At 35.9% G+C, this 27,110-nt stretch overlaps 1 protein-coding gene across 3 annotated transcripts in view; it reads left to right on the forward strand.

Moving 5' to 3' along the window:
* The window catches only part of LOC144453385 (serine/threonine-protein kinase MRCK alpha-like), a 57,059-nt gene that overhangs the window by 26,027 nt on the left and 3,922 nt on the right, over window positions 1-27,110 (forward strand). The window contains exons 8-36 of one of the 3 annotated variants that reach the window (XM_078144665.1): window positions 3,054-3,219; window positions 6,413-6,575; window positions 8,245-8,390; window positions 9,062-9,220; window positions 10,250-10,514; window positions 10,785-10,920; window positions 12,584-12,694; window positions 13,084-13,230; window positions 13,612-13,818; window positions 14,240-14,364; window positions 14,821-14,926; window positions 15,993-16,141; window positions 16,899-17,002; window positions 17,303-17,373; window positions 17,925-17,954; window positions 18,286-18,459; window positions 18,616-18,790; window positions 19,011-19,082; window positions 19,302-19,506; window positions 20,002-20,083; window positions 20,467-20,683; window positions 21,717-21,860; window positions 22,247-22,678; window positions 23,564-23,644; window positions 24,256-24,353; window positions 24,759-24,852; window positions 25,169-25,289; window positions 25,529-25,631; window positions 26,674-26,718. In XM_078144665.1, the coding sequence (XP_078000791.1) occupies window positions 3,054-3,219; window positions 6,413-6,575; window positions 8,245-8,390; window positions 9,062-9,220; window positions 10,250-10,514; window positions 10,785-10,920; window positions 12,584-12,694; window positions 13,084-13,230; window positions 13,612-13,818; window positions 14,240-14,364; window positions 14,821-14,926; window positions 15,993-16,141; window positions 16,899-17,002; window positions 17,303-17,373; window positions 17,925-17,954; window positions 18,286-18,459; window positions 18,616-18,790; window positions 19,011-19,082; window positions 19,302-19,506; window positions 20,002-20,083; window positions 20,467-20,683; window positions 21,717-21,860; window positions 22,247-22,678; window positions 23,564-23,644; window positions 24,256-24,353; window positions 24,759-24,852; window positions 25,169-25,289; window positions 25,529-25,631; window positions 26,674-26,718 (4,128 nt within the window). The remainder of the gene's footprint in view (window positions 1-3,053; window positions 3,220-6,412; window positions 6,576-8,244; window positions 8,391-9,061; window positions 9,221-10,249; window positions 10,515-10,784; window positions 10,921-12,583; window positions 12,695-13,083; window positions 13,231-13,611; window positions 13,819-14,239; window positions 14,365-14,820; window positions 14,927-15,992; window positions 16,142-16,898; window positions 17,003-17,302; window positions 17,374-17,924; window positions 17,955-18,285; window positions 18,460-18,615; window positions 18,791-19,010; window positions 19,083-19,301; window positions 19,507-20,001; window positions 20,084-20,466; window positions 20,684-21,716; window positions 21,861-22,246; window positions 22,679-23,563; window positions 23,645-24,255; window positions 24,354-24,758; window positions 24,853-25,168; window positions 25,290-25,528; window positions 25,632-26,673; window positions 26,719-27,110) is intronic. The other 2 variants (XM_078144667.1, XM_078144666.1) reach the window with 2 other exon arrangements.

The raw sequence follows: 27,110 nt of genomic DNA on the forward strand, positions 1-27,110 counted from the left end.
TTTATGTGATAAGTGTAAGAACTAGAGGGATACTCAAGACAAAAGTTTTCCCTCGATTGGCTGAGTACAGATAAATGAGTTACTCCTGGGATAGTTTGCTACTAGCTTAATTTAGAAATAGATTATCTAAATCTAGGAATAGTTGAGTTAGGATGTGATCTCTACATGGTCCCATTAATCTAAGATATGAAAGTTATGATAGCTTCCACTTTGTTAGCAGTTAGAGTTTCCCTGAACTAATTGATGACAGTTTTTTTTCACGTAAACCCTAATTTACCATTACCCAATAAGATAAGTAGGTCTCCTCTGTCACTGAAAGTGTGTGTGACCAGATATCTCATTTTCTGAATTGTCAGCAGTTGTGCATAATGAAATCAGTAGGCTGTCTTGATGTGGATTGAATTTATACTAATGAAGTGCAAATGATGGAGGTGAAGATTAATACAAGTGACAGCTTGAATTTATCAGACAGGGAATGCAGCACTTTGATGAAACTGTTTGTAAGCACCATACTGTCAGACAGGGTTTAAAAGATCGCTTCACCCCGTCAGTTTGGTCAATTGAAATCAGGTCTATAATTACGAGAATTATTAGGACATGATTGCTTTAAATCAGTTGTAGTGAATGTTTCAACCCGCCAAGCTGTATTTAGCGATATGATTGCTGTAAGTCCGGTATATCATAAACATGTCTACATACTTAGCTCGATCTGTCATCTTTGTTTCAACAAAGTAAAAATATCAGTTCTTCTTAGTAGAACTATGTTAATGGCATTTCAGTTCACTTGAAGGCACCGGCTTCAAGCCTCTGGCAAAATAGTGAAGAGAGAGGAAAAACAAAAGTTGCTTTCAGATGAATATCATAAAATGCTCAGTGAAGTATAACATCCGTAATCAAGTTGCACCTGAGAAATAGGGACAGGGTACATCATAATAATGATGCTATTATGTTAAAAGTGATTGTCTATTTTACTTGTGTGACGAGTACAATAGTAGCAAAGTTACCCTACTAAAATGAATAGTCATTAACATGCCTCAGAGAGTGAAATTTATAACTACAGTATAAATCTTCCAAGTCTGTCTGGCTTGTAGGATTATTGTAGAGTAATAAACTAGGCCAATATATAAAGAAAATCATAAATGTACATATTTACGAGATCCCTTGATTAACTGATTGCCATGATTGTTTGGTTATTTTAGAAACTAGATGAACAGAGAGTGATGTGTGGGATCACTTCAAATGCGTCATACTCATATTTTGCTGTAAAACAGTGAGACCTTTGATGAAAATTACTTTGTACCGGCGACATCTTACACTTTGTTTTAGTGGTGGAAAGCAATTTTCTCTAATTAAGCCAAGTTTCACTACGTGATTAGAATGGAAGATAGACTTGATGATATAATAGTACATGCAGCTTGTTAGCATACGTAACTAGGAAGGAAGGTGGTGACCGACCAATCTTCCTCTGGTTTCCTGAAATGTTCATCACGAAGATTAGAAAATTATGACTTGATTTTATCAATATTCCCAAATGTTTTCAAACCAAATTTTGACTTTGACTGAAAAGAAAGAACATTTTCTCTAAAATCTGCCAAGAATGATTTTCAAACTTTCCAAAACTTTATCAAAATACTTTTGAAAAGTTTTTGAAAAAAAATTAATGTAAATTTTTTTCCTGAAAGAATTGTGAACTCAAGTTTTTGGAGGGAAATTTCTTGATGCTGTAAAACATAAAAGACTCCCTAAAAGATTTGGTATAGGTATATGTCATACAGGATGTTGCTGTCAAATAAGGTTATCAGTCGTATGCCCTGTAAACCAATTTGATGTGCCATGGTTGCACAATAAATTCTTCTGATGCACCAAAATTTGTTTTCTGCTGTTCCTTATTATTCAAGAAAACGCAGATCTGATAATTTTGAATAAAAACAACAAATGTTGTCTTTCGTTAGAGGGCACACCACTCACCAGTCAGGTTATGCAATATTGTGATCTTCTATGTCAGTTTTACTTTTAGGGCACTGGATGAAATTCAATCAAAGATGAATTCAACTTGTTGCCCTGGCCTTGTCACATGTACTTGAAGGTCCCATAGGCAATGGATTTGACTGGGTCAGACAGGGTCAGGGAAATGTACACAGGCAATGGCCAATGAATTATAATCATATAATGTGATCACCTCATAAATATAGAAGTCAAAATAAACAAGAAGTAGTTCATAAAATGTGTACAATGGAAAGTTTCAATATTTAAGAGCTTTTCTGATGAGAATTTGGCTTTCAAAGTTGGTGGTATAACTCAAGAAAATTTATGTCTCTAAGGGGAATTTGTCATTTCCAGCAATAGTTGAACAGCTGAAAAAAATGTATAGTAGAGTTGACATACTGCCAAATGTGAAGAAATACCATGGTATTTATATATAGGTTTATGGACATTATGATTAAGAAGCATGTTTATTTATGGATATGATGGAGATAAGGCCGTATATTAGGAGAATTAATGTTATCGACTGTAAAGTAACGATATTGTAGGTCCCTTACATGTACATGTAATGTCATCTGTAGTGTACGCTTAAAGAAAATATGATGTAATGTAAACTGAACTGGCAGAACATTTTATTTTATTTCAGTCTTTTTGAGTATAAATAAAGTCTTGCTGGCACTATGCCCATGTTTCATAAAGTGTGTGTGTGTGTGTGTGTGTGTGTGTGTGTGTGTGTGTGTGTGTGTGTGTATGTGTGTGTGTGTGTGTGTGTGTGCGCGCGCGTGTGCGTGCGTGCATGTGTGCATGTGTTGGGAGAGGAAGGGTAGGGTAGGAATGTTTAGGGAGGAGGTTTTGTACGTGATGATAATTATGCTGCAACTGAGCATTGTGTAAAGAATTAGGAACTGAATATGGAATAAAATCAGTGACTCTTATTCAAAACGTTTTGATATACCCTTGCAGTAAAAGATAAAAACTCAAATTCAATGACCAGTTTCTGAAATTTCATAGCTACATAAAATCCCACAAATGATGTCACTTCATATGCATTTGTTTATATTTTTTTGCAGACACGATTTGATTTTCCAGGAGACATAGATGATGTATCAGATGATGCCAAGGACCTTATCAGAAAACTTATATGTAGTGCTGATCGTAGACTAGGACAGAATGGTCTAGATGACTTTAAAAACCATCCCTGGTTTGAAGGCATTGAATGGGAGAATATCAGAGATAGTAAGTATTTGGAATCTTGTGTGGTCTACCTGTTTATATGGCCTGACTCTACCTGTTTGTATGGCCTGACTCTACCTACTTGTATGGCCTGGCTCTACCTGTATATATGGCCTGACTCTACCTGTTTATATGGCCTGACTCTACCTGTATATATCGCCTGACTCTACCTGTATATTTGGCCTGGCTCTACCTGTTTGTATGGCCTGACTCTATCTGTATATATGACCTGACTCTATCTGTATATATGACCTGACTCTACCTGCTTGTATGGCTTGACTCTACCTGTATATATGGCATGACTCTATCTGTATATATGGCCTAACTCTATCTGTATATATGGCCTCACTCTACCTGTATATATGACCTAACTGTGTCTGTATATTTGGCCTGACTCTACCCATATATTTGGCCTGACTCTACCTGTATATATGACCTGACTCTACCTGTATATATGACCTGACTCTATCTGTATGTATGACCTGACTCTACCTGTATATATGGCCTAACTCAACCTGTTTATATGGCCTAACTCTACCTGTCTGTATGGCCTAACTCTACCTGTTTATATGGCCTGACTCTATCTGTGTATATGGCCTGACTCTATCTGTGTATATGGCCTGACTCTACCTGTTTATATGGCCTAACTCTACCTGTCTATATGGCCTGACTCTATCTGTATATATGGCCTAACTCTACCTGTATATATGGCCTAACTCTACCTGTATATACGTCCTGACTCTACCTGTCTGTATGGCCTAACTCTACCTGTTTATATGGCCTGACTCTATCTGTATATATGACCTGACTCTACCTGTTTATATGGCCTGACTCTATCTGTGTATATGGCCTGACTCTATCTGTATATATGGCCTGACTCTACCTGTATATATGGCCTGACTCTATCTGTATATATGGCCTGACTCTATCTGTATGTATGACCTGACTCTACCTGTATATATGGCCTAACTCAACCTGTTTATATGGCCTAACTCTACCTGTCTGTATGGCCTAACTCTACCTGTTTATATGGCCTGACTCTATCTGTGTATATGGCCTGACTCTATCTGTGTATATGGCCTGACTCTACCTGTTTATATGGCCTAACTCTACCTGTCTATATGGCCTGACTCTATCTGTATATATGGCCTAACTCTACCTGTATATATGGCCTAACTCTACCTGTATATACGTCCTGACTCTACCTGTCTGTATGGCCTAACTCTACCTGTTTATATGGCCTGACTCTATCTGTATATATGACCTGACTCTACCTGTTTATATGGCCTGACTCTATCTGTGTATATGGCCTGACTCTATCTGTATATATGGCCTGACTCTACCTGTATATATGGCCTGACTCTATCTGTATATATGGCCTAACTCTACCTGTATATATGGCCTAACTCTACCTGTATATACGTCCTGACTCTACCTGTCTGTATGGCCTAACTCTACCTGTTTATATGGCCTGACTCTATCTGTATATATGACCTGACTCTACCTGTTTATATGGCCTGACTCTATCTGTGTATATGGCCTGACTCTATCTGTATATATGGCCTGACTCTACCTGTATATATGGCCTGACTCTATCTGTATATATGGCCTAACTCTACCTGTATATATGGCCTAACTCTACCTGTATATATGGCCTGACTGTACCTGTATATATGGCCTGACTCTATCTGTGTATATGGCCTGACTCTACCTGTCTACGCATTTTGTTTTCATTTTGGGTTGGGGGCACTGCGTGTTCATGTTTTGCTATGATTCGTATAAATGAAGTAATAATTTGCCAGCCCAGTCCTGAATGTAAAAGCTGATCACTCCCATAGAAACCATGGTACTTCGCCACCACTTGTTTCATCGATCAATGTGCTTCTAAATTCCTGTCTGGCATTTAGAGTGTGACCTATATACTTACGAGAAATAACACTTCATAGCACAGTCAATTTTACTACTTAAAGTGACCTATATGCTTTGACTTTAGAGAAATAATACTTCATACTGCAGTTGATTTTACTACTTCAGTGAAGTTGCGCCAAATTGTGTAATTAGCAAAAATTTACAGCATTACACTAGTATGTGTCATAAATAAGAAAAATGTGACATAAGCTGACTACATAGGATTGTAAATGAGAAAAGATAGCTTTTCCAGTATTTTACCCATTACTTTGATTTAGAAATTTCCATTGACTTGTCTTGTATATTTCTACCTACTTTATTAGAGTCTCCCGGATACAGTATTCAGTAGATTAGTTACATCCCTTCAATCTTAAGAATCCCCCTTAAGTCCAATTTATGAATGTCAGACAATCAGAGAATGACGCACATATCATGTCTTACACACGGTATCTGCTTGTTTCTCTTTCCTTTGATTCTTCTTGGAAAGGATATATAAAATAGGCACTCATTTAAACTGTTTGATGCCACAAAATTAAGATAGTGTGGAGTTCCACATAGGATGCTGATGGAATATGAAATAGTGTGGAGTTAAACATAGAATGGAATATAATGCATAGTATGGAATTCCACATAGGGTGATGTACTAAACGTAGTGTGGAATTCCACATAGGGTGGAATATTAAACATAGGGTGGAATATTAAACATAGTGTGGAATTTCACACAGGGTGAAATATTAAACATAGGGTGGAATATAATGCATAGTATGGAATTCCACATAAGGTGGAATATTAAACATAGTGTGGAATTCCACATAGGGTGGAATATTAAACATAGTGTGGAATTTCACACAGGGTGAAATATTAAACATAGGGTGGAATATTCCACATAAGGTGGAATATTAAACATAGTGTGGAATTTCACATAGGGTGGAATATTAAACATAGTGTGGAATTTCACATAGGGTGGAATATTAAACATAATGTGGAATTTCACATAGGATGGAATATTAAACTGTGAAATTTCACATAGGGTGGAATATTAAACATGATATAGAATTCCACATAGGGTGGAATATTAAACATAGGTTGGAATTTCACATAGGGTGGAATTTCACATAGTGTGGAATATTAAACATAGGGTGAAGTCCACATACAGTAAAATATACAACATAGGGTTGAGTTCCACATAGAATGGGATATAAGAGATAGCGTTGAGATCATGTAGGATGGAATTCAGAGTGGTATTTTCAGCACCTCACACAGTGTACCATTTATTTCTTATCTCTAGTGGTACCTCCATACATCCCAGAAGTTAGCAGTCCAACAGACACTTCTAACTTTGATGTAGATGATAATGATTTCCGAGCATCTGAGTCTGTACCACCAGCATCACATGCAGCTTTCACTGGCAATCATCTACCTTTTGTAGGATTTACATTTACAAGGGATAGGTAAGTAGTCATTTCTGTCATATTAAGTTTATCTCCTCATCGGCAGCTGTAAGCTTCAATTTCATGTTGTTTTAAGTAAATCCCTCTCTGTGTCTGCAGCTCTATGCTGTAATTTCATGTTGTTTTCAGTATATCCCCCTCTTGTCTGCAACTGTAAGCTATAATTTCATGTTGTTTTCAGTATATCCCCCTCTGTGTCTTCAGATATAAAGCTGTGATTTCATGTTGTTTCCAATATATCCTCCTCTTGTCTGCAACTGTAAGCTACAAACAATTTCATGTTGTTCTCAGTGCATCCCTACCACTGGAATTGAAATGAACTGAAGAAAATTGTCAGAGATATGCCTCATTCTTAAAAAGGGCTATGTTTCAATCCTGGGTCATTGCATGGGTTCATATTATGTACTTGATAATAAACTTTTTCTATATCTCTGCCAAACATCCAGTTTTCACATCTAGACTTTAACCCTAATCTGAAGTGGACCTTTGAATACTTAAGTGTTTAAATATATACGATACACTTGATATTTATATCAGTATACCATTTCAAAGATGATAAATATTGGCCGAAAATTTCCTCCAAAATATCGAAAAATTTAACAAATTAGATGCATTTTTAAAAAAGTGGATTGAAGTACTGTTTAAATTTGTTGTATGACTTAAAAAGCGTGTAATGAATAACAATTTAGTCTATATAGCTTCTTCAGTATATTTAGCTGATTTAGTAATGATACATTGCTTTAAGTGATGTGCATGTGTTTTGCATTTCAATTCTGTCACCCGAAAACCTTCTGTAATGTAGTCAGAAGATGCTGTCAGACATTGAAATAATCTGTCAACAGTTGTCAAACTGACTGCATAGTAGTGGTTACAGATAACAATAACAACATATTATCAACAATATGTGATGGATGTCACTCTATGATTTCATTTTAAGTGTATTTTGAATATAACAAAAGTTTACAGAAAAGGATTTTTTGTAAAAAGAAATTATAATCTGAGTAGGTTTAGTTGCCATATAGTAACAGTTACCACTATGTCATATTGAGGGCTGGCTATCACACAGGCCCATGCTTTTTTTTCCCCATCCACTGTAAGTTGTTTCTTAGTTGCATGCAGTATTACACCGTGGCCATTACATCATAAATTCAAACCACATGGGGGATTATATACTTGAAACCAACAAGAAAGAGAACATTGTTCTGTACATGAATACACGTTGGAGTGTGTCACATTCAATGATCACTACAGTTTGTGTGTAACCAAGACAGGATTGGATTTCGTACACCATACAGCACAGAAAAGAAGGAGACTTTCTTCGCTGATAATCTATGCAAATTGTTGAAAATCACGTCTATCACGTCAAGGGATATCAACTTTAAGGGAAGGAGAGTAGCGCTGTGTCAAACTTTGGTAGTTGCACTTACCGAGGAAAGGATGTAGCAGCTAGCTGGTTCACTACTTCTCTGATACAAAACCTGATTGTTTCTACAGTAATGTGCAATCTGCCTTTTTTAGGTACAGAGGAAATGATATAGCCAGGGCATTTTGGGACTGCTCTACATAATAGCATAACTGTTATGGTGAGAGGTTTGTAGTGTGTGTTATTTTTTTTTTCTGAACACTTTATGAAAAAACTTGACTTGTTTTCTTGTCAATTCCAAAACAGCAACATTGGAGACTTAGGCTGCTTGGTGAAAGCTACTTCAGTAGATGTCAAAGATGATAACATCAGTACTCTAGCTGTAGAAGCCTACGAAAGACGAATCAGGCGACTGGAAAATGAGAAAGCAGAACTCGCAAGGAAATTACAAGGTAAGCTCAGAGTTGTGATGGATCCTTGCAAAAGTTTTCCCCGTTATCACCCTGTTATGTCAATAATCAAGGTCAAGGTCATGTCTAGTAAATACTAAGCTCTATATAATTGGAGTGTTTCATGAGTGTTGTAAACTTTGTGGTGACATTGTTGAATTTTCATCAAATTTAAGAGGAAATAAACGTGTGAGGTGAAAAGGTTATGTAGGTCAACCCAAATAGCTGGACTCACTGATATATGAAAATGATATTGTAGAAGTAGTTACTTACACAAAATGACAGTCGAGGACTGTTACACATGTAACAATATACTGATGAAGTGAATATCAAAATTTGACTCCGACTACACTCATAAGCATCTTATTCCTATTCTACATATAACCAGAATAAAAAGAAAGTAAAGGGCCTGCTTGCTTGAGTGAAGGTAGTGACATCAGCTCACCCACACAAGTTAAATTTAAGTAAGATTAATTCATGTAGTTCCTAAATGCCTACAGCTAGAAATGCAATCCATGTGTTTTGTCTATATGTGAAAAGTTCTTTCTTTCCGAAGTATGACGTTTCAAATCCAATCACTGAGTTTTGTATAATTTCGTAATAACAATGTACATTTCATTGTGTTTGATTATTAAATGATGTAGTACAATTTGTCTGATGTATTGGTTTGACAGATACCACCAGGGCGCTACACCAGCAACTAGCCAACACTCCCGGCAATGCCATGGAGGGTCCAGGATCACCAGGTCGCAAGGTCTCTGGTTCTGGTGCTGCAGAGGCTGAAATACGAAGGCTTAGAGATGAATTAGTGTCAATGAAAAGTAAAATCCAAGGTCTGTTTTGATATTATGCTGTCACTTATGATATTTATTTTGATTGATATTCTATCCTGATTGTAATTCTGTCCTTTTCTGAAAAATAGCAATGTTTAACTGCTTGTCTTCTCCCCACATTTGCAAGCATCGGGCAAACAGTTTGAAATGAAACATAATATACTTGTCTTCATCCCAAAATAAGTTAATGAATGTAGAAACCTTGAAAAATATGAAACAATGTATTGTTCATTTTCAATTGTTTAAATCTAGGATGTTGTTAGTTCTTTTCTCTACCGTGGAAAGTGTCTTTTTTTCTCTGTTTTGAGTGTATCAGGGTAGGTTTTTGTAGAAAAATGTTGTCAAACTCTAAGTATTGTTGATAGTGTCCTACACAACTGTTAACCCGAATGTTTGTTTATATTTCCGCTATATTTCCCTGGATAGAGTTTATGACCTTGAACTTTGAGGACAAATACACACATGAAAATAAAACTGCTAAGTCAGTAAATTTGTACCAGACTGGAAAGAAAAAAAGAGTTTTGAAGTCAATAAACTTATATCTGATGATTGTACAATCTACCTGTATAAATTGAAATGAGATGTAAAACATTTGGTCTTCTGAGTTCTTTTCTGTGAGAATACAGTTAGTGTGGTCAATCATATAATATGTAGGGTGAGAATGGCTTGCAAACTGATACAGGCATGTCTGGTATAGAGTCATTGATTAATTGTCAATGGCTAAGTCAAGTAAGCATGTCTAATTATTCCTGTATACTTCTAGTACAAACCTTTGTTGTGATATTTACTGGTACTAGTAGTTCTTAGAATCTTATTTCAAGTAGTTACATAATCTATCACTGTGTAAACTCACAAAACTTGTTATGTTCAATTGTTGTGGCCTTTATTTTTTTCTGATCTTCTTTTTGGTTTTTATAAAATCTCTTACTATTTAACTTCCAAAACTTATTTAATGATAACAGCTTAGTAGCCCAAGTCTTGCTATTGTAAATGAGTGTTAAATTTTTTCTTTGTTTTTATATCACACAGAGTCCCAATCAGAAACTAATCACATGGAAAGGGATCTCAAAGAAGCCCTTGCTATTAGGAAAGAGCTGGAAAGTATGGAAGGTGACAGGAATAGCAGGATAAAGACTCTGGAAAGGGATAACAAACGAATGAAGATGGAAAGGGAAGAGATGCAGAGGGACTTTGAACAGCTACACGACCGCTACAAGTCACAAACTAAAGAAATGAAAGAAGCACATTCACAGAGAAAAATGGCAATGCAAGAGTTTTCAGATATTAACGATAGGTATGTGTTATCACCAATTTTGAAAAGACTACACAAATTCAGACTTATTTTATGATATCATGTGGGCAATAAATGCACAGTTGGAAATATAAGTAGGAACAAACATACCTTTATAAAATGGATTCTTTTCTGCAGTGTAATTTTTGAAATCCTGATTGCTTTAAAAAAATTTTATATTCTGTTTGTGTGTGTGGTCAAAAAACTGTTTTCTACCCTCAAAGTATGATCATAATTTTAATAACTACATACATTTGATCTTGACCTCTTTAGGGTGTCAGATTTAAGGTCTCAAAAACAAAAATTATCCCGGCTGGTCCGTGAGAAAGAAGAAGAAATTGAAGAAGCAATGCAGAAAGTGGACTTGATGAGGCAAGACTTGAGGAGGTCAGAAAAATCAAGGAAAGAGGTGAGAAGAACAAGACAAAAAATAGTCATTTTTGGAATGTGGCGACTTGTCATTTGTGTGGTGGTTAGTGGGTACTGTTAATGGTGTCCATGGTTTAGAACTTGTTGTTGAGTAGAAGACATAACTAGGCTATATGTATGCTGTTCAGTAATATCACCTTCACTCCCCCCCCCCCCCCCCTTCCTTCCTTAACACCTCCAGTTATTCGACAAATAACCAAATATAGTTACAGTAACATTATACAGTAAGATCTGCATGTACGATTTGTGTATACTCAGTAACATGTAAGATTTGCACACTTAGGATTAGGATTAGGATTAAGGTATGAAATATGGGTGTTTTGCAAAGATGTAGAAAAAAGTTGGCCCAGAACAAAAGAATGACTCCATGTAATCCTTATTAAGGTAACACTAATGCAGTGACCGAGGATTGTAACATGGCCCTTTAAGGTATTATGAGGGATGCATTCAGTAAATGCTAGCAGATTAGAAAGAAAGTTGATCTGGTGTCTGCTAGTATTTGTCTTAGCACCAATGTTGTGCATGTACTTTCATTCTAATGTTCTCACCTTGTTTATGAATTATTGTAAAGTTCATACTTGGAGATAAATTCTTTTGTGTATTCGCACCTCATAAAATAGTTGGATTGTTTAGTACCTTATTTGAAAACTATAAAAAAGTTATGTACGTATCAATACATTTGGTGACTGTGTTGCTATTTAGTGGAAAGAACATTATTACACGCACAAAAGTGTGAAGGCAATAAAGGATTTATAGAATGTTGTGCAGTGGTTCTGGAATGTCTATTACATTGATCAAAGTATTTATAGTACTGTATCTCATTTTATTGCTGTAAGAAGAAAACACACCAAAACACAAGATAGTTGAAAAAAAAAACCCTGTCCAAAACATTTACATGAATATAAATAGTTACAAGGAAGTAGTGATAGAGTGAAGTATTTGATGAATGTAAAGAACACAATGGTGGTGTACTATAAATCACGGCTACTTGAATTGTTGTGACACTCTTTACCTACAGCAAGCACTCCACACAATTACAATAGTGAGATGATTATTTCACAATCCATGCCTCACCCAATATACTCCGAAGTATTTGAAATCTACTTGACCTCACAAGTCCCCCAACACCTTTCATATCGAAACATTGACGTAATCTCATTGTGTTAGTGGTTGTACCAACAACTAAAATACATTGGTGATTCATTGATGAGACCACTTTAGGTGAATTCCACCCATACTTAAGTTGTAGCCAAAATGGTGATTTTGTGATCTACGTTTTAGAAATAAATATCTCAAAGTACAAAGAAATGTTTTGTGTGTTAGGTCTGTCTGGATGTTTTTATAACTAATAAACGTTAGTGAGTTTATGTACCTATGTGTTTGCCAAATGAAATCATCAACCTTTGGAAACAAGAGATATGTTGTAAGTATATGAGAAAGAGGGCTTAGTAGGATCAAAGAGGGATTAGTCAGATTATGTATAATCTTATCGTGAATCGGGGTAAAATAGTATCCTTACTTATGTTCATGGAATGCATTGAGGTATGATGTTACTCTATAAGTCAGAAACTTATGACATTTCCCCACATTTTGTGTCGTATTTTATATATTTTGTATATTTTATTTTGTGTTGTTTTAAACAGTTTGAAGCACAAGTTGAACAAATTATGTCAGAGGCAAGTAAAGAGAAGAAACTACGGGAACGCAGTGATGTGTATGCAAAACAATTAGAAGATGAAATGGAAACAATGAAGGTATCTTTTGGTTTACATTATACTATTTATATATTTTGTTTTTAGTTTGTGGATTTGTAGAACATTGTTATATGCCTATAGCAACTTTTTATTGTAATTCTGAAGAACATACTTGGCCTACCATACGATGTTTACCAAAGCCTGTTTTGTGAACTTTGGCAGAGTTAAGGCAGCCGAGATCAGGGGTAAGGAAGTTATAGTGCCATTTCAGAACTGAAGGCAAACAAAAGAGATGGTGATATTAGGGGAATGGAGATGAGTGGAGATGTTATATTAGAGGACAAGGTTGTTGTTACTGGTTTCATTTAGCATGAAAAGTGCTTCAGAAATGATGTATGAAAATGGCATGTGTTGGTAAAACACTTTGTGTCCCAATCAATCTCTGACAGAAACGAGCATTAGGACGTACACCAAGTACCAGTGGAATGAACCAGCAACAAGAACTAGCCAAGTTGAAAGCTACCATGGAGAAGAAAGATGTCATGTATGAAGAAAATTTATCCAAAGAAAGAGCCAGGCATACTTTAGAAGTCAATGTATGTATATAGTGATTGACTATTTCTTTGATAAACCATGTGGTCATTTGTGCTACAGATATTTTGTGGTTTTGTGAGGCAAAACAATCATGTCATGCTGTCAAGAATTTGATGTCTTTTGTGGTCTAATTGAGTATCAGGAAGGAATGGAGAGAATTTGTTGGTAACAAGAGGATGGTGGCACTCTCTGCATAGATATGAGAGAATTTATGAAATTTTGAGGATGTTGAAGACATTGAAAATGGAAATAAATATGTACAAAGTATATTGACAGTATGGTGAAGCTGCAAAAGTGCACAAGAAGAGACTCAATGTAGTAAATGGCATACAAAACCAAGTGCATGTAAAACTGATGTTTGTTTTTCCTGGTATTGTTTCCAGAGTTTAACAGAACAACTTCAGGATGCTGAAAGCCATGTAGAAAGCATGAAGAAAGAACTTTATGTGATGAGGGAAAAACTACAAAACACTAGGAAGGCTACTTTGTCAGAACATGAAGACAAAGTTGCTGACATCAAACGAAAGTATGACAGGGATGTTATACTACATCAAGAAGATAATAGAAAATTACAAACAGAAGTGGATAGGGTAAGGATAGAGATAAGTTAGTTTGTTGGTTGGGTCATTCAGAAGTTATCTCCTCCTCCCATTTACTGGTAATGTATATATGGAATAGGCCAATGGGTACAGTGAATGGTTCAGTGTTAATGGCCATGTTTGACAACATTGCAGAGGTGTGTGTGTGTGTGTGTGTGTGTGTGTGTGTGTGTGTGTGTGTGTGTGTGTGTGTGTGTGCGTGTGCGTGCTGTTTGTGTCAGAATGAGTGAATGAATATAGCCTAATGAGTCAGTGTGAATGAATGAATGAATGAATGGATGGATGGATGGATGAATGGATTGATTCAAAATTTAAAAAAAAAGTAGCAAAAACTGTCTTGTATTTCTGTTATCTTCTCATGAAATTTGCCAATTCCAAATAATTGACTTGTATTTTTATTTGATAATGACAGACCAATTCAGAACTAGACAGAATGATCAGAGCACACAGACAGTTGGAAGAAGAAATGAGAGAATTGGCTGACAAGAAGGACTCAGTAGCACATTGGGAGGCACAGATATCAGAAATTATACAATGGTCAGTACATACCTATCTCTGTTTTATGAAATGGCAGCCTATGATGCAAATATGAGAATTGTTATGTTTGTAATATCACTGAGGTCTTCCAGTTTAGATATGAATTAATAGGGAACAATGGCAAAGTAGAATTATGCCTGTAGTGCTTGTAATAGGAAAGTATGGTAAATTTTTTAAAGAGCAAACTATTTACGTCAGTGTGTTCTGAAGCAATGTTATCCATGCAAGGCAACAGTATTTTGATTTCATGCACAGCAGATATTCAATGTTGTTTTTCTTCTTTCTTTTTTAATAAAAAAAGAAGGAATTTTAAGTAGCAATTGAGTGTTATTAATGTCATCCAGATTCTATTTTCCAGACCAAAACAGTGTACCATGATAAAAGTAGAAAAAACATGCTAAAATATCTGTGATGCACACTAAAGTATTTTGTTATGTTATCTGATGCATTACATAGGGTGAGTGATGAGAAGGATGCAAGGGGATATTTACAAGCCTTAGCAACTAAGATGACAGAAGAATTAGAAGGATTAAAAGTAACTGGTATGGTTGGATCAACAAGGGTGAGTTACTACTGCGTTTGATTTAGTTCTACTTCACTTATTTCTAACACATCGCCTACATTTGTTTTTACTCATACTAATGTTTATTCCATCAATGTAAGATCTAATTTGAGGTACAATCACAAAAATAAAGAGAATTTTCTAGACACACATCATTGATATAGTGGTGTTTAGACATAATTAATCTTTTCCATTATTGATAGATGGTTAAATTTTTAAGACCACACAGTAGGATTATTTCAACTGTTACATTATGTTTTAGTACATATGGAGACATACTACCAATGATAGTAGGTTAACAGTTTGCGAATGTGAAAGTGTATTTTGTAGGTTCCCCCAGGCTATAACGATTGGCTCTGTTTTTTCATATGTGCATCCATAACATGCCATTTGTCATACTGACATTTCATCTATAGCATTGTTTGTGTACATAGTAGCATGTCTACATTCATCATTCATTCATTCATTCATTCATGCATTCATGCTTGTTTGATCACAGACAAGGAACTTCTGATACTATAAAATCATGTTTTTTTTATAGACATCAGTATGATTCCAACAATTCAAGGTTGTGTGTATATGATCAGCATAGAGTAGACCATGACAATATCAGTGATGAATTAATAATAGTGATAGTTGTTGTGTGTTCATAGCTATGGCTCATTTACCGTGTCATGCTAGAATTACTGTTATAAATGAATGTAACCAATGCAAAGTAAACAAATGGACTTGGTAGTTGTCTCATCAGTTCTTAAAAGTACTTGTCCTTGAAGTATGTTTTAGGTTTAGTACAAGCTGTTGAAAGAATAGTCATCAGATTGTTGAATTTGTGTATGTTGAAATTCATTTCCATTTTCTAGCCTGCTTTTATCAAGTCATGAACTGTTAACAGTTACACATTATTTTGTGTGAAGCTAACCCCAATTTCTTTTTTGAAAATAGAATAAAAATTGAATGTTTTTCCACTCATTATGAGTAGACTGTTATTTAGAAATTGTGTTGTTTTGTTGCTAGACATGGACTTTTGTCACATTTAATACATTAACTATATTTATGTTTTTTGCAGGAAAAAGACTGGAAAATGCGTCGTTCTCAGAAGCTAGATAAGATTGAACTATTGAACCTGCAGTCCAACTTACAGAGTGAGCTTCAAGCTAAAACATCAGTCATGGAAGAACTGAAAAGAGTACGGGCTCTTCTCAGCTCTGCTGAAAGGTACTAATCATGCTTTATATTAGTTTGTAAGATACGACATGGTGTGTCACACCTATCAGCCAGCACAGTAAAGAGAAGACTGGTTAGTGCTGAATGACACAACCTATAGTACAGTCTAGCTCTATGTAGTTATTGAAATTTATTAATTCATGTTTCCTTGTACAGTGTAGCATTTTAGTGTAAAGAACTGGTCTTGCAATATTTAAAACTATATTTTACAAGATGATGATAACGACGATGATGATGATGTACATGCACAAAAATGCCAACAACATTCAAAAGAAAGATATAACCTGCCAAAAAGTTAAACAGAGTGATAGTAGAATCACTTATATCATAACACACTAACAAAAACTAGAACATTGACTGAAAAGGCTTGTAAACTGTTAAGAACTACAATAAAAGTCAAAATAAAGAAGAAAGTTAGTTGCACTTTTGAGTTTTCTTTTTAATAAACCTGTAAGCATACAGGAGTATGTTGTAGATTGTATTAAAGTTTCTGCCCTCAAGCAATGTTATTTCACATCTAATGTCACTGACAACTTATTTAAGACTTCTTGCTTCTTTGTGTTTTACCAACATATATTTTATCATGAGCGTACACCTGAAGTGATGGTGATCAGTTGGTTAGAGTGACTGGCTTTTATTCTGATCAACTTTGCAGTTACCAATTTATTTCTGTTTGATCAAATCCTTATGCAAGATGTTATGATTGTTTTATCATAACTTGTTTGTTTGTTTGTTTGTTGTCCTGTAGTAAACTAGCAGAAGAAGAAAGTAGGAGTAGAGAGCTGTCAGGAGAAGTTGATAAGTTGAACACTACAATCAAGGAACTCAATATGAAGGTGGAAGATGTTGAGTGTAAGTAGATTATCTGTTTTCTTAGGTTTGACAGACACTGATAGGGTGGCAGAAATCTGGAACATGCTGAAGTTTCCTCCATGTATATTAGATGTTTTTGGTTGAGATCGGTTGTAAATACCAGGTGAAATTTGTGATAGTATCAGTCTCTCCATGTTTTGTTAAAAGTTTCAGAATTGTTTATAGCAGAGGGAAAACTTGGTAAAATTTACAGTCTTTCATGCATTGAATGTTATGGTAGAATCTAGTCATTGCCGGTGGTCAGTCAATAAACAATGGTGTACACTTGTTAACTTACAGCACCCATCAGACCAGATTCACAGATGTCATTCCTAAATTTCCTAAAGGAGTCATCCAGGTCTATGGAGGAGGTAAGTAACATATGTAATAGTTTACACTGTTAAACATACCTGCTACTTTGAGTATCGCTGAATTTCCAGTTAATCATACATCAAGCTACCTGTGAAGCTTACATGCTACTATCGGTATTGTTGATTCTTCCTTCAGTTTTATATCAAAATCTTCTTACCATGCTACTTATTTCAACCACACATCAAAGTGTCAAGTACCACGCTATATGAATATCACCAATATGCCAGCTTACGCAAAATGTTGACTCAGTCTAGCAACTTTTGAAAGTCCAACACCCATGGTGTCAGAACAATATGCTAATTATATATATTTGCATGTATTGTCATGACTCACCAGATGGTGTATGCTATATACAACAATGGGAATGCACTGTAGAAACTCTCATACTTCTAATATTTGAATGTATACAAATCCATATTTGTATTGATGTATGTTTGTTCGTTGGTTGGTGTTTTGTTAACTCTTCCTTCTTTTCAGTGTTTTACTGCTGCTTTATCTCATCATGTTTTGCTTTGTGTATTTTTCTCTCCTTTCATCTTGCTGTACCAAGGGCTTCATACACAGTACTTTTAACTTTGAGGTAATTCTTGTAGTAGATATATTTTTTTTATGTTATGTAGATTCTTTGATGTTTTTTTATCTTTTTCTGTTTGATTATGTATGACGTTGCAACCTTCTACCTTCTGCAATTAGTATATTCTGGTCAACTTATTGTTTATTTTTTGCATATGGACAGCTTTTATTTTGTTCAATGTATTTATGCTCAAATTTGTCTCTTGCATTTATATTTATTTATAATACTTTTTGTTATTTTTTAAATGCATCTCTATAAAGGAATGCGGTTGCAGAATTTTTTGTTTTGGATTTTTTTTTTTGTCGTAGTGCAACTGAAATTTGTATTTTGGTTACAGAGTGACCATGATGGTGAGGACGAAGACCATGGGATAAAAGAAGAGCCAGAGGAGGAGGAGGAGGATGATGAGGAAGAGGAAGAGGAGAAAAAAGCAGATGAGCAGTGGTATGAGGAACCGACACTCCCTGATAGGTCCAGGCGTGTTGCTGGTGAAGATGATATCAGAGAAAAGGTATTGTGCATTTCACGTAGGGTCTGGTCATTTTATTGTGAAATTGAAGAAAGTTGAATTTGGTAAGCAGGAACGTCATGGATATATTGGTTTCCTTCTTCTGATTGGTATCATCATCAACAAACTAATGTTAACGTCTTTGTTTTGTTTTCTCAGCTGCCACCCCCACCACCACCTCCAACACAAGTATACCCAACACCCAAACCAAACTTTGTGCACCCCAAACCTAAAGCCCATCAGTTTGTAGTCAGGACCTTTGGTACGCCAGTGAAATGCAATCACTGTACATCACTCATGGTGGGACAGGTCAGGCAAGGAACTGTATGTGAAGGTAAGACACTTTGATATGGAGGAAGTAGGAGAGGTGTGAATCTAGTTGGAAGATTCAAACCTTTTTGTACTCAATTACTACAGGTGTTTGTGTACTTGACAGTAGTTGATCTCTAAAGTGACTGGAAAATTACAAAATATGTCAGAAATTTGAAGTGATTTTAACTGGATGAACACTGTTAAGAGGATATGACATTTGTTTTTCTGTGTTTTGTCTATAGTCTGCCACTTTGCCTGTCACGTAGCCTGTGCTGAGAAGGCCCCAGCTGTGTGTCCCATTCCAGCAGATCAAAGTGAGTATGAGTATCCAACTTTATGTCAAGGCCTACCTTTCATATCGTATGAGATATGTCTAAAAATGACAATGATGTATATTTAAACAATTCCACCCAACCACTGTTTGATGAGATGAGATACTGCATTCATGAACAATTTAAGTTGAATCAAGAACATTTCTTTATGATATCACAATTTGCTCAGATGTTATATGTTAACTATTCTCCATTTTACAGCCAAAAGGCCGCTAGGAATTGATCCCACTCGGGGTATTGGCACTGCCTATGAAGGGTATCTGAAAATACCTAAACCTGGTGGAGTTAGGAAAGGATGGATGAGACAATTTGCAGTAGTTTGTGATTTTAAACTTTTCCTCTATGAAATGCCAGAAGGGAAAAATGCCCAGCCTACTACATACCTAACCAATGTGATTGATATGAGGTAGGAGTCATACTAGTAGGAGTTGTAACATATATTTTGTTTTAACTAGATTGATTTGACGTTTTGTGCACTGTACACTTTTAAAGCAGTTAAATTTCATTCATTATACTTGACAATTACAAGGTATAATTAGGTTGTAATAGATTTGATTAGATACAATTACATTGATATGAAGCCTATGTAGTGAAGAAGTTGCATGGCTCCAAAGAGATCAGTTAGGCTGTATACACAAACTTACTGTGTAAAAGAGCTATATTTGTAGATAATTGCCCATTCTCTAGTATTTTCTAAACATTGATACCCATCTTCTTGTGGTTTCTATCACATTGCCGTGAACATAATAGTACTGATGTTTCCAAAACTATCATCATCATCATATACAAATGTATAACTTTTTCCTAGTGGTTTCTGTCATATGTCCAAATATATATATGGATATAGTCACTGGTTCCAATACTGTCTATCACTAATAAACATAAATTTTTCCAACTGCAGGGATGAAGAGTTTTCAGTTAGTGGTGTTTTAGCTTCAGATGTTATACATGCCAACAAGAGAGATATTCCAAGTATATTTAGGGTAAGTCATGAATTGCTCACTGTCAGAGTCTGTGATTAAGAGAGGTTTACAGGTGGAAAGTACAGCATTCTCCATTCACTGATCACAACAACTTTACTTATGGATAGATTGACTCTGTAGTGTTTGGTAGAGAAATATGATCTCTGTGTAAATTATGAGAATATATGAATTGTTGTGTGTCCTTCTATTTTTACAGAGTGCATATGAAAAGAGAGTAACTCTTAGCAGAGTGACTTTGTACCATGACTCTTCATGATGCCATTCACACACTTTACATTGACCTTTCCCATGATGTCAGTCACCAATCCAAGTACTGCATATAAACCATTCTAGCTATCAAAAGAACCATAATGGTGAAATCGAATATTGTTTAATTTCAACAGATAACAGCATCACAACTGAATCCACCAGGTTTAAAGGCCCAGTTACTGCTGTTAGCAGACACTGAAAATGACAGAATTAAATGGGTTGGTGCTCTCTCTGAGTTACACAAAGTACTTAAGAAGAACAAGTTACCAGATAGGTCCATCTACAAGGCTAGAGAAGTGTATGACAGCTCATTACCACTTATCAGGGTGGCACAGTCTGCAGCTATTGTAGGTGAGTTGGTTTCATTAACAGGGATATCAACGACTGTCTTGTTTTAGTTGCAGAATAGTGATGGATGACACTCTGGGAGTAATGGTGGGGGTTATTAAACTTTACATCATGTCTTGGTGATGAACTTGCATGCCCCATCAGCTGCACTGCTGGGAAATCCAAAGGCTGCATTTCCCACCAAGTCAACAATGGCAGTATGGTCTACCTGGCATCCTCATTTGAAAACTCAGCAGGGTAGAAATTCTGACATTGTTGTAACCATGGAAACTGCGTGATGCATCATTAACATGGTAAAGGGGGGTCATTGCAGGTCACCTGTTCCGGGTTCCATGCGGTGAAGATGGAAAAATAATTGATTTTGTGCAAGTTAATTGAGTTGTGTTCAAAGTAATAATATTTGCCTGCAAGGATATGTCATGTTTGTCTGTAGTCTTTGGTAGTTTTGTACCCGTTGTGAAAATCTCTTTCCATGTTTGTTGTCAAGAGTTCACACGTGTAATGATGTTATGATTACAAGTATATGTATATACAATAGAAGTCACACTGTACCATTGTTACTCTTTCCACTGTATCATCCATATAACCACTGAAAAAAGATGTGGGCTGCACAGTGTACTTTTCATGAAGGGAGTAAAACAGTATTACGTGACTGAAATGTTCACTAATGGAAACAATGGAAAAAATAGCATCTGTTGACTGTTTCAGTTATTGGGGGATTTCACATTGGTCCAAAGCCATTGTTTCTTGTATAGAAAGAGAAGTCATTGACTAGCATATAAAACGAATCAGAATGAAATCAGATGTTTGGATTTGCAAGGTTCTCGTGCTGGGCGATTCAGGACAGCCCTGTCCACCATTCAAAGAAAATAGTGAGCACGAAAAGCTGTCATTTAGCACTACTCAGTCTGTTGTTCATGGCCATGGTCATTACTAAGTGCGTAATGTAAATACTAATTGTGGCACCTACCAGTACAGAATGAGATGAGATGTTTTGATCATCTAATGATTATATTGACTATTTTTACTACCACAGATCCTGATCATTTCCTTCTTGGTACTGAAGAAGGCATGTTTGGTATAGACTTAGCAAAGGATGAAATCTTACGTGTTGGAGATGGCAAGAGAGCATATCAAATAGAGGTTTTACATGATGAACAGTTGATAGTTGTTATTTCAGGTATTTATCACCTTTACTTTACATACATAGATTGCATTGGATTTTAGAGAGGTGTGTGTCTGTATACCTGTGCATGGATGTATAGTATGTAATCTATGTCTGTCTGTCTGTCTGTCTGTCTGTCTGTCTGTCTGTCTCCCTGTCTGTCTCCCTGAGGTGTACAAGTTTAGTTATGATGTAGTAAATAGGGTAAGTACTAGTATCTGACAAGTTGAGTAAGACAAAGATAGAGATGAGGAAGACAGTAGAGATGTTATATCCTACGTACATGTATGTGTTGTATATGCATGTACAGAGATTGAAATTAGAGTGAACTAGTGAAGAAAACAAATACATGTACATAACCTGTCAGTGTTACAAAATGACTATTTCTTGTTTTCCTACAGGCAAAGGAAGACATGTCCGTTTGTTTTCAATGACTGCCATGGAAGGCTATGAAATGGAGGGTATCAAGTTACAAGAAACTAAAGGATGCAGTCTTTTCGCTATAGGAACAATGCGACAGGGATCAACTACCTGCATATGCGCTGCAGTGAAAAGACATGTCTTTGTCTATGAACTGAATCGTACTAAGATTAGACACCGCAAAATACGAGACGTTATGCTGCCAAATAATGCACAGTGGTTAGGCATTTTTGGTGGACGTTTAATTGTGGGTTATATGTCTGGCTTTGGGATCTTTCCCATACAGGGACAGGGATATCCACAAAACTTGGTGAATTCAGAGGACCCATCTTTGAAATTCATTGTCACCAATCTGATTGATGCCATGTGTGCTGTGGAAGTCAACTCAAGGGAGTATTTGCTGTGTTTTGCAAGTAAGTAGTTATTTGTACAACACACACACTATCAGAGAGTATGGTATGATACAGAAGAAATACAACCCTTAACACTGAAGTAAAGCACTTTCTGTATGTGCCACACTCATTTATAGCATTCATATCAAGGGTAAAAATATACTCTTTCAATGACTTTTGGTGTATGTGGTCTTTTCTGCTAACCATCAACAGATTGGTTACAGTGCAGGATAGCTGGCACAACCATGAATGTACTTAGCTCTCATTGAGATCAAGAGAATATTAGATGGATTGTCATTGACCATTTACTTGCCTTGCACTGCTAACACTGTTTACAGATTGATTACATTGAGAGACACCTCATACTGGGCTAATGATTTAAGGCAATTGAAACAGTATATATTACACATGGTATGGATGCTATGAATGACTGGCAAATCATGCAAATATTTTAATTGAGCATTATGGGTTATACAGCACTAAATGTAAACAAAATAAAATCACAAAATTTGAAGTACTTGGTCTGGAGAAACGTGTCTATTCAGAAATATTACAGTATACAGCTACTGAACAGAGCTACTGAAGTGTAGAGCAAGTACTGTAACAACCATAGTCAAAGTGATCGATAGGGGTTACAGGTAACTGTATTGTCACTCTAAAACATAGTTGTCTCTTAGATCTAGATTTTACTGTTTCTGTCTCGGAGACAGACTTTCAACTGTGCAATAACAACAGTTTAGAATTATCATTGCTGATAATGAAAATAAAATTGATAATAGCCTTGTATTATAAAAAAGGAATCCTTCTGAAAGAAGAAGTGTGTGTGTGTGTGTTTACATCACTTGTTTGAATTTTGTAAATTAAGTTCAAATGTAACATTATGATTGGTTTTGTCTCTCTTGCCAGCTGTTGGAGTGTATGTAGATTTCCAGGGTAGGAGATCAAGGCATCAAGAGTTGATGTGGCCATCTCCACCAACAAATATCTGTAAGTAGGAGTATTCTAAACAGTTTATAATGATATCGTGTATTCAGTTTCAATCCTGTACTAAGATACCGTGGTGTAGCTTCATTTGATATAGCAATCACATACTATGCAGTCAAGTCACATACTATGCAGTCTTATAATGTTGTGTTTGTGTGTCAGCTCTCCACAGAGAGTTTCCACTAACAGATCAAGTGTAGGAATTCCAATAGAATACATAACTTTCAATTCACACTGTATCATTATTACTATTGGACGTTTGACGCTGAGTTCTTCAGGAAACATTTTCCAAACTGATTATGGGTAGTTGTCTGTTGTATATTTCATGTCTGTCACTCCAACAAAATGATGTAACATGTAACTTAAAAGTTAAGAATAGAACCGCAGAGTACAGGGCTAGATAGATAAAATACTCAGTGTTATCCACTTGATAAATTGCATGAATTGCTAGGATAAGTATCCTTCTCATGCCCCCAAGTATTTCCATTATCAAATATGTAGCTGGGAATTCCTGGATGTGTTTACTTGTTATTTTGCCAAGAATTTGTAGTTTTTGGGGTCAGTTTTCTAATAAGGTATCAAGAATTTGAAATGATATTTGTTATTCATAACAGGTTATGTGAAACCATATCTGACGGTATATAGTGAGACAGCTGTGGATATTTTTGATGTCCACAAGATGGAATGGTTACAGACAATCCCAATCAGACAGGTATGTGATAGAAACTAGACACCAACATATTGATTGATTTTGAAATGATATGATACGATACACATTGCAAACAACAGTAAAGTTATGCTGTAAATGAAAGTTGTTACCAACATAGTACCGTATACAACATGCCATGCAGAATTTGAGATTTTAAAGTTGGAAAACATGTTATGGTATGAAACTCAATCTGTGAAAATATATATTTGAATCAAAGAATATCCAGGGAGAGATGCAGTTAGTTGAATTTTGTTTAGTAAAATGCGAATCACATGCTTAATGAAGTGCATAAAAAACCCCACTTTAATCAATGTTTCAGTCTTACACAGAAGACCTTCCTCAGGAATCTGCATAAAATTACAATGAAATGTAAAATATGTTTAATAACTTTGTTATGTTTACCAACAGACCAGACCATTGTCAACTGAGGGCAGCATGAATGTTAGTCAAGTAACAGAAGGACACATGCCAAGACTTATATTCTTTAAGAATATACTCACTGGTAAGAATTCTTGTTTATCAACACCCTATTTCAGACAGAATGCTATAATAGTTCTCAAACAGTGTACATTTGTTATGAGTTGAGCTACAACCAAGCACAATTCTATTGCGTTTTGTAGAATATATCCACGTTTAGCTTTCACGTGTCCTTTCCTTTTACATTGAGGGTAAGAATGAGTTTATTGGCCATCACTTGCACTTTAACTTGTTGATTTCCGCCAATGATGGATATACCCCCCAATTCCCAGATTTGCCACCTTCCAAGAGTATATGTTGGTTGTCTATAGTATAATGCATTTCATGTCTTTTGACTTCAGCCGGTGATTCAGTGGACCTCCGAGTCCCAGATTTGCCACTTTCTAAGAGAAATATGCAACGTCAACAAAGTAAGAGACGTTTCTCCTTCAAGACAAGGGAAGATGAAAGAATGACGAGGAGGTACGTCTGTGTGTTTTCATCATCGTGGTATCCTGTACATTTCATATATGTCACATACAAGTTGTTTTTAACATCATATAAACGCACTTATCACAGTAAATGTTAAACACAACACCATCCATCAAATATCACAGGATACTGGACAAGTCCCACAACTTGTAAATGTTAAACAAGGCACCATCAAATATTACAGGGTACTGGACAAATGTTACAACTCATATTTTTCTTACCACGCACAGGAATATTGACAGGAAATCGTTAATCTCGGGTCCAAGTAACTTCAACCATATATCACACATGGGACCGGGTGATGGTTTACAGATTCTTAAAGATCTACCGGTGGTGAGTCTCACTTTGATTTATGACCGCTCTTCCACCTCAACTTGCACGGTCTTAAAACTGTCTACCTTAATCATGGTGTGTCATAGGAGTAGAATATGTCATCCTAACTGTTAAGGCTTCATATTAGTGGTTTCAAAACTATTGAACATTCAGGGTATAGTGTGGTTTTAGTTGGCACTGGTATTCACTTACAGCACACTTTACATAGTTGTTTGACATCTTTCCTGCTAATTCTCTATCCTGTAACCCATCATACAGCCAACTATATATTTCCAAGCATATCTGTGTTATCTAACAAAGTCATAACTCGTGTAACCACTTCTACTAGATTTTAACATGTACTTGTTTTTCAGTTTTTACTTTCTATCATTCATATATATTCCTCTGCATCACAAAATCTAACATCTCCATAATCATGTTCGTGTCGTTTCCATACTAATTTTGTATCTCACTGCTGACTTTCCCATTCTCTTGTCTTTTAATATCTATTTTCATGTCTCCGACATCTGTTCTTTTCTCTGACATCCATCTCTTGTCTCTGACATGTTTTTATGTCTCTGATTATAACTCTTGTTAACATTTATTTTGTTTGATGTTTTTCATCTTATTTCTGATTTGTGTTCTCAAACTCCTATTTTCTTATCTTTCTCTTCTGTTGTCTTATCTCTGACTTTTTCTTCTTTAACTTCTGTCTCTCTCTCCCTTTCACACACACACACACACACACACACACACACACACCTGACTTCTTGTCTCTCTCTCACACACACACACACACACACACACACACACACACACACACACACACCTGACTTCTTGTCTCTCACACACACACACACACACACACACACACCTGACTTCTTGTCTCTCACACACACACACACACACACACACACCTGACTTGTCACACACACACACACATACACACACACACACACACACACACACACACACACACACACACACACACACACACACACACACACACACACACACACACACACGACTTCTTTTCACCATATCTACCTCTTTGAAATTCCAGTCTATGACTGCCTCTGATATTCTTAGTGATATTCCAGAGGAAGGGGTATGTACCTAGTTTTACATTGTGCCTTCTGTGTTCATGTTGTGTCAAGTACACTTGTATAACATACCCAGTTTACTTTGCACATTCTGTATTGGCGCTCTATCACATTTATAATATGTATATTGTGTCTTTACTTTGCATGTCAGTGTTATCATTATTCCTTTGTCACTCGTGTTTATTGTGTTTGTATTGTGAATTGAGTTTTTGTGGAGTAAAGATTGAAATTTAAAAAAATTAATTTAAAAATACCAGTGCTGTGAAAAGTTTAAATAAAGAAATGCTGGTGTCAGGGTTATTTGATTAAATGGTTCAAAATAAGTACTGTAGATAGGTGTGAAATATGCATGGGCAATTATTCATTTCAGTGTGAGTGGCTTTAGATGTGCAATTTA

Source organism: Glandiceps talaboti, chromosome 2 (assembly GCF_964340395.1).
Source record: "Glandiceps talaboti chromosome 2, keGlaTala1.1, whole genome shotgun sequence".
Classification (NCBI taxonomy): Eukaryota; Metazoa; Hemichordata; class Enteropneusta; family Spengelidae; genus Glandiceps; species Glandiceps talaboti.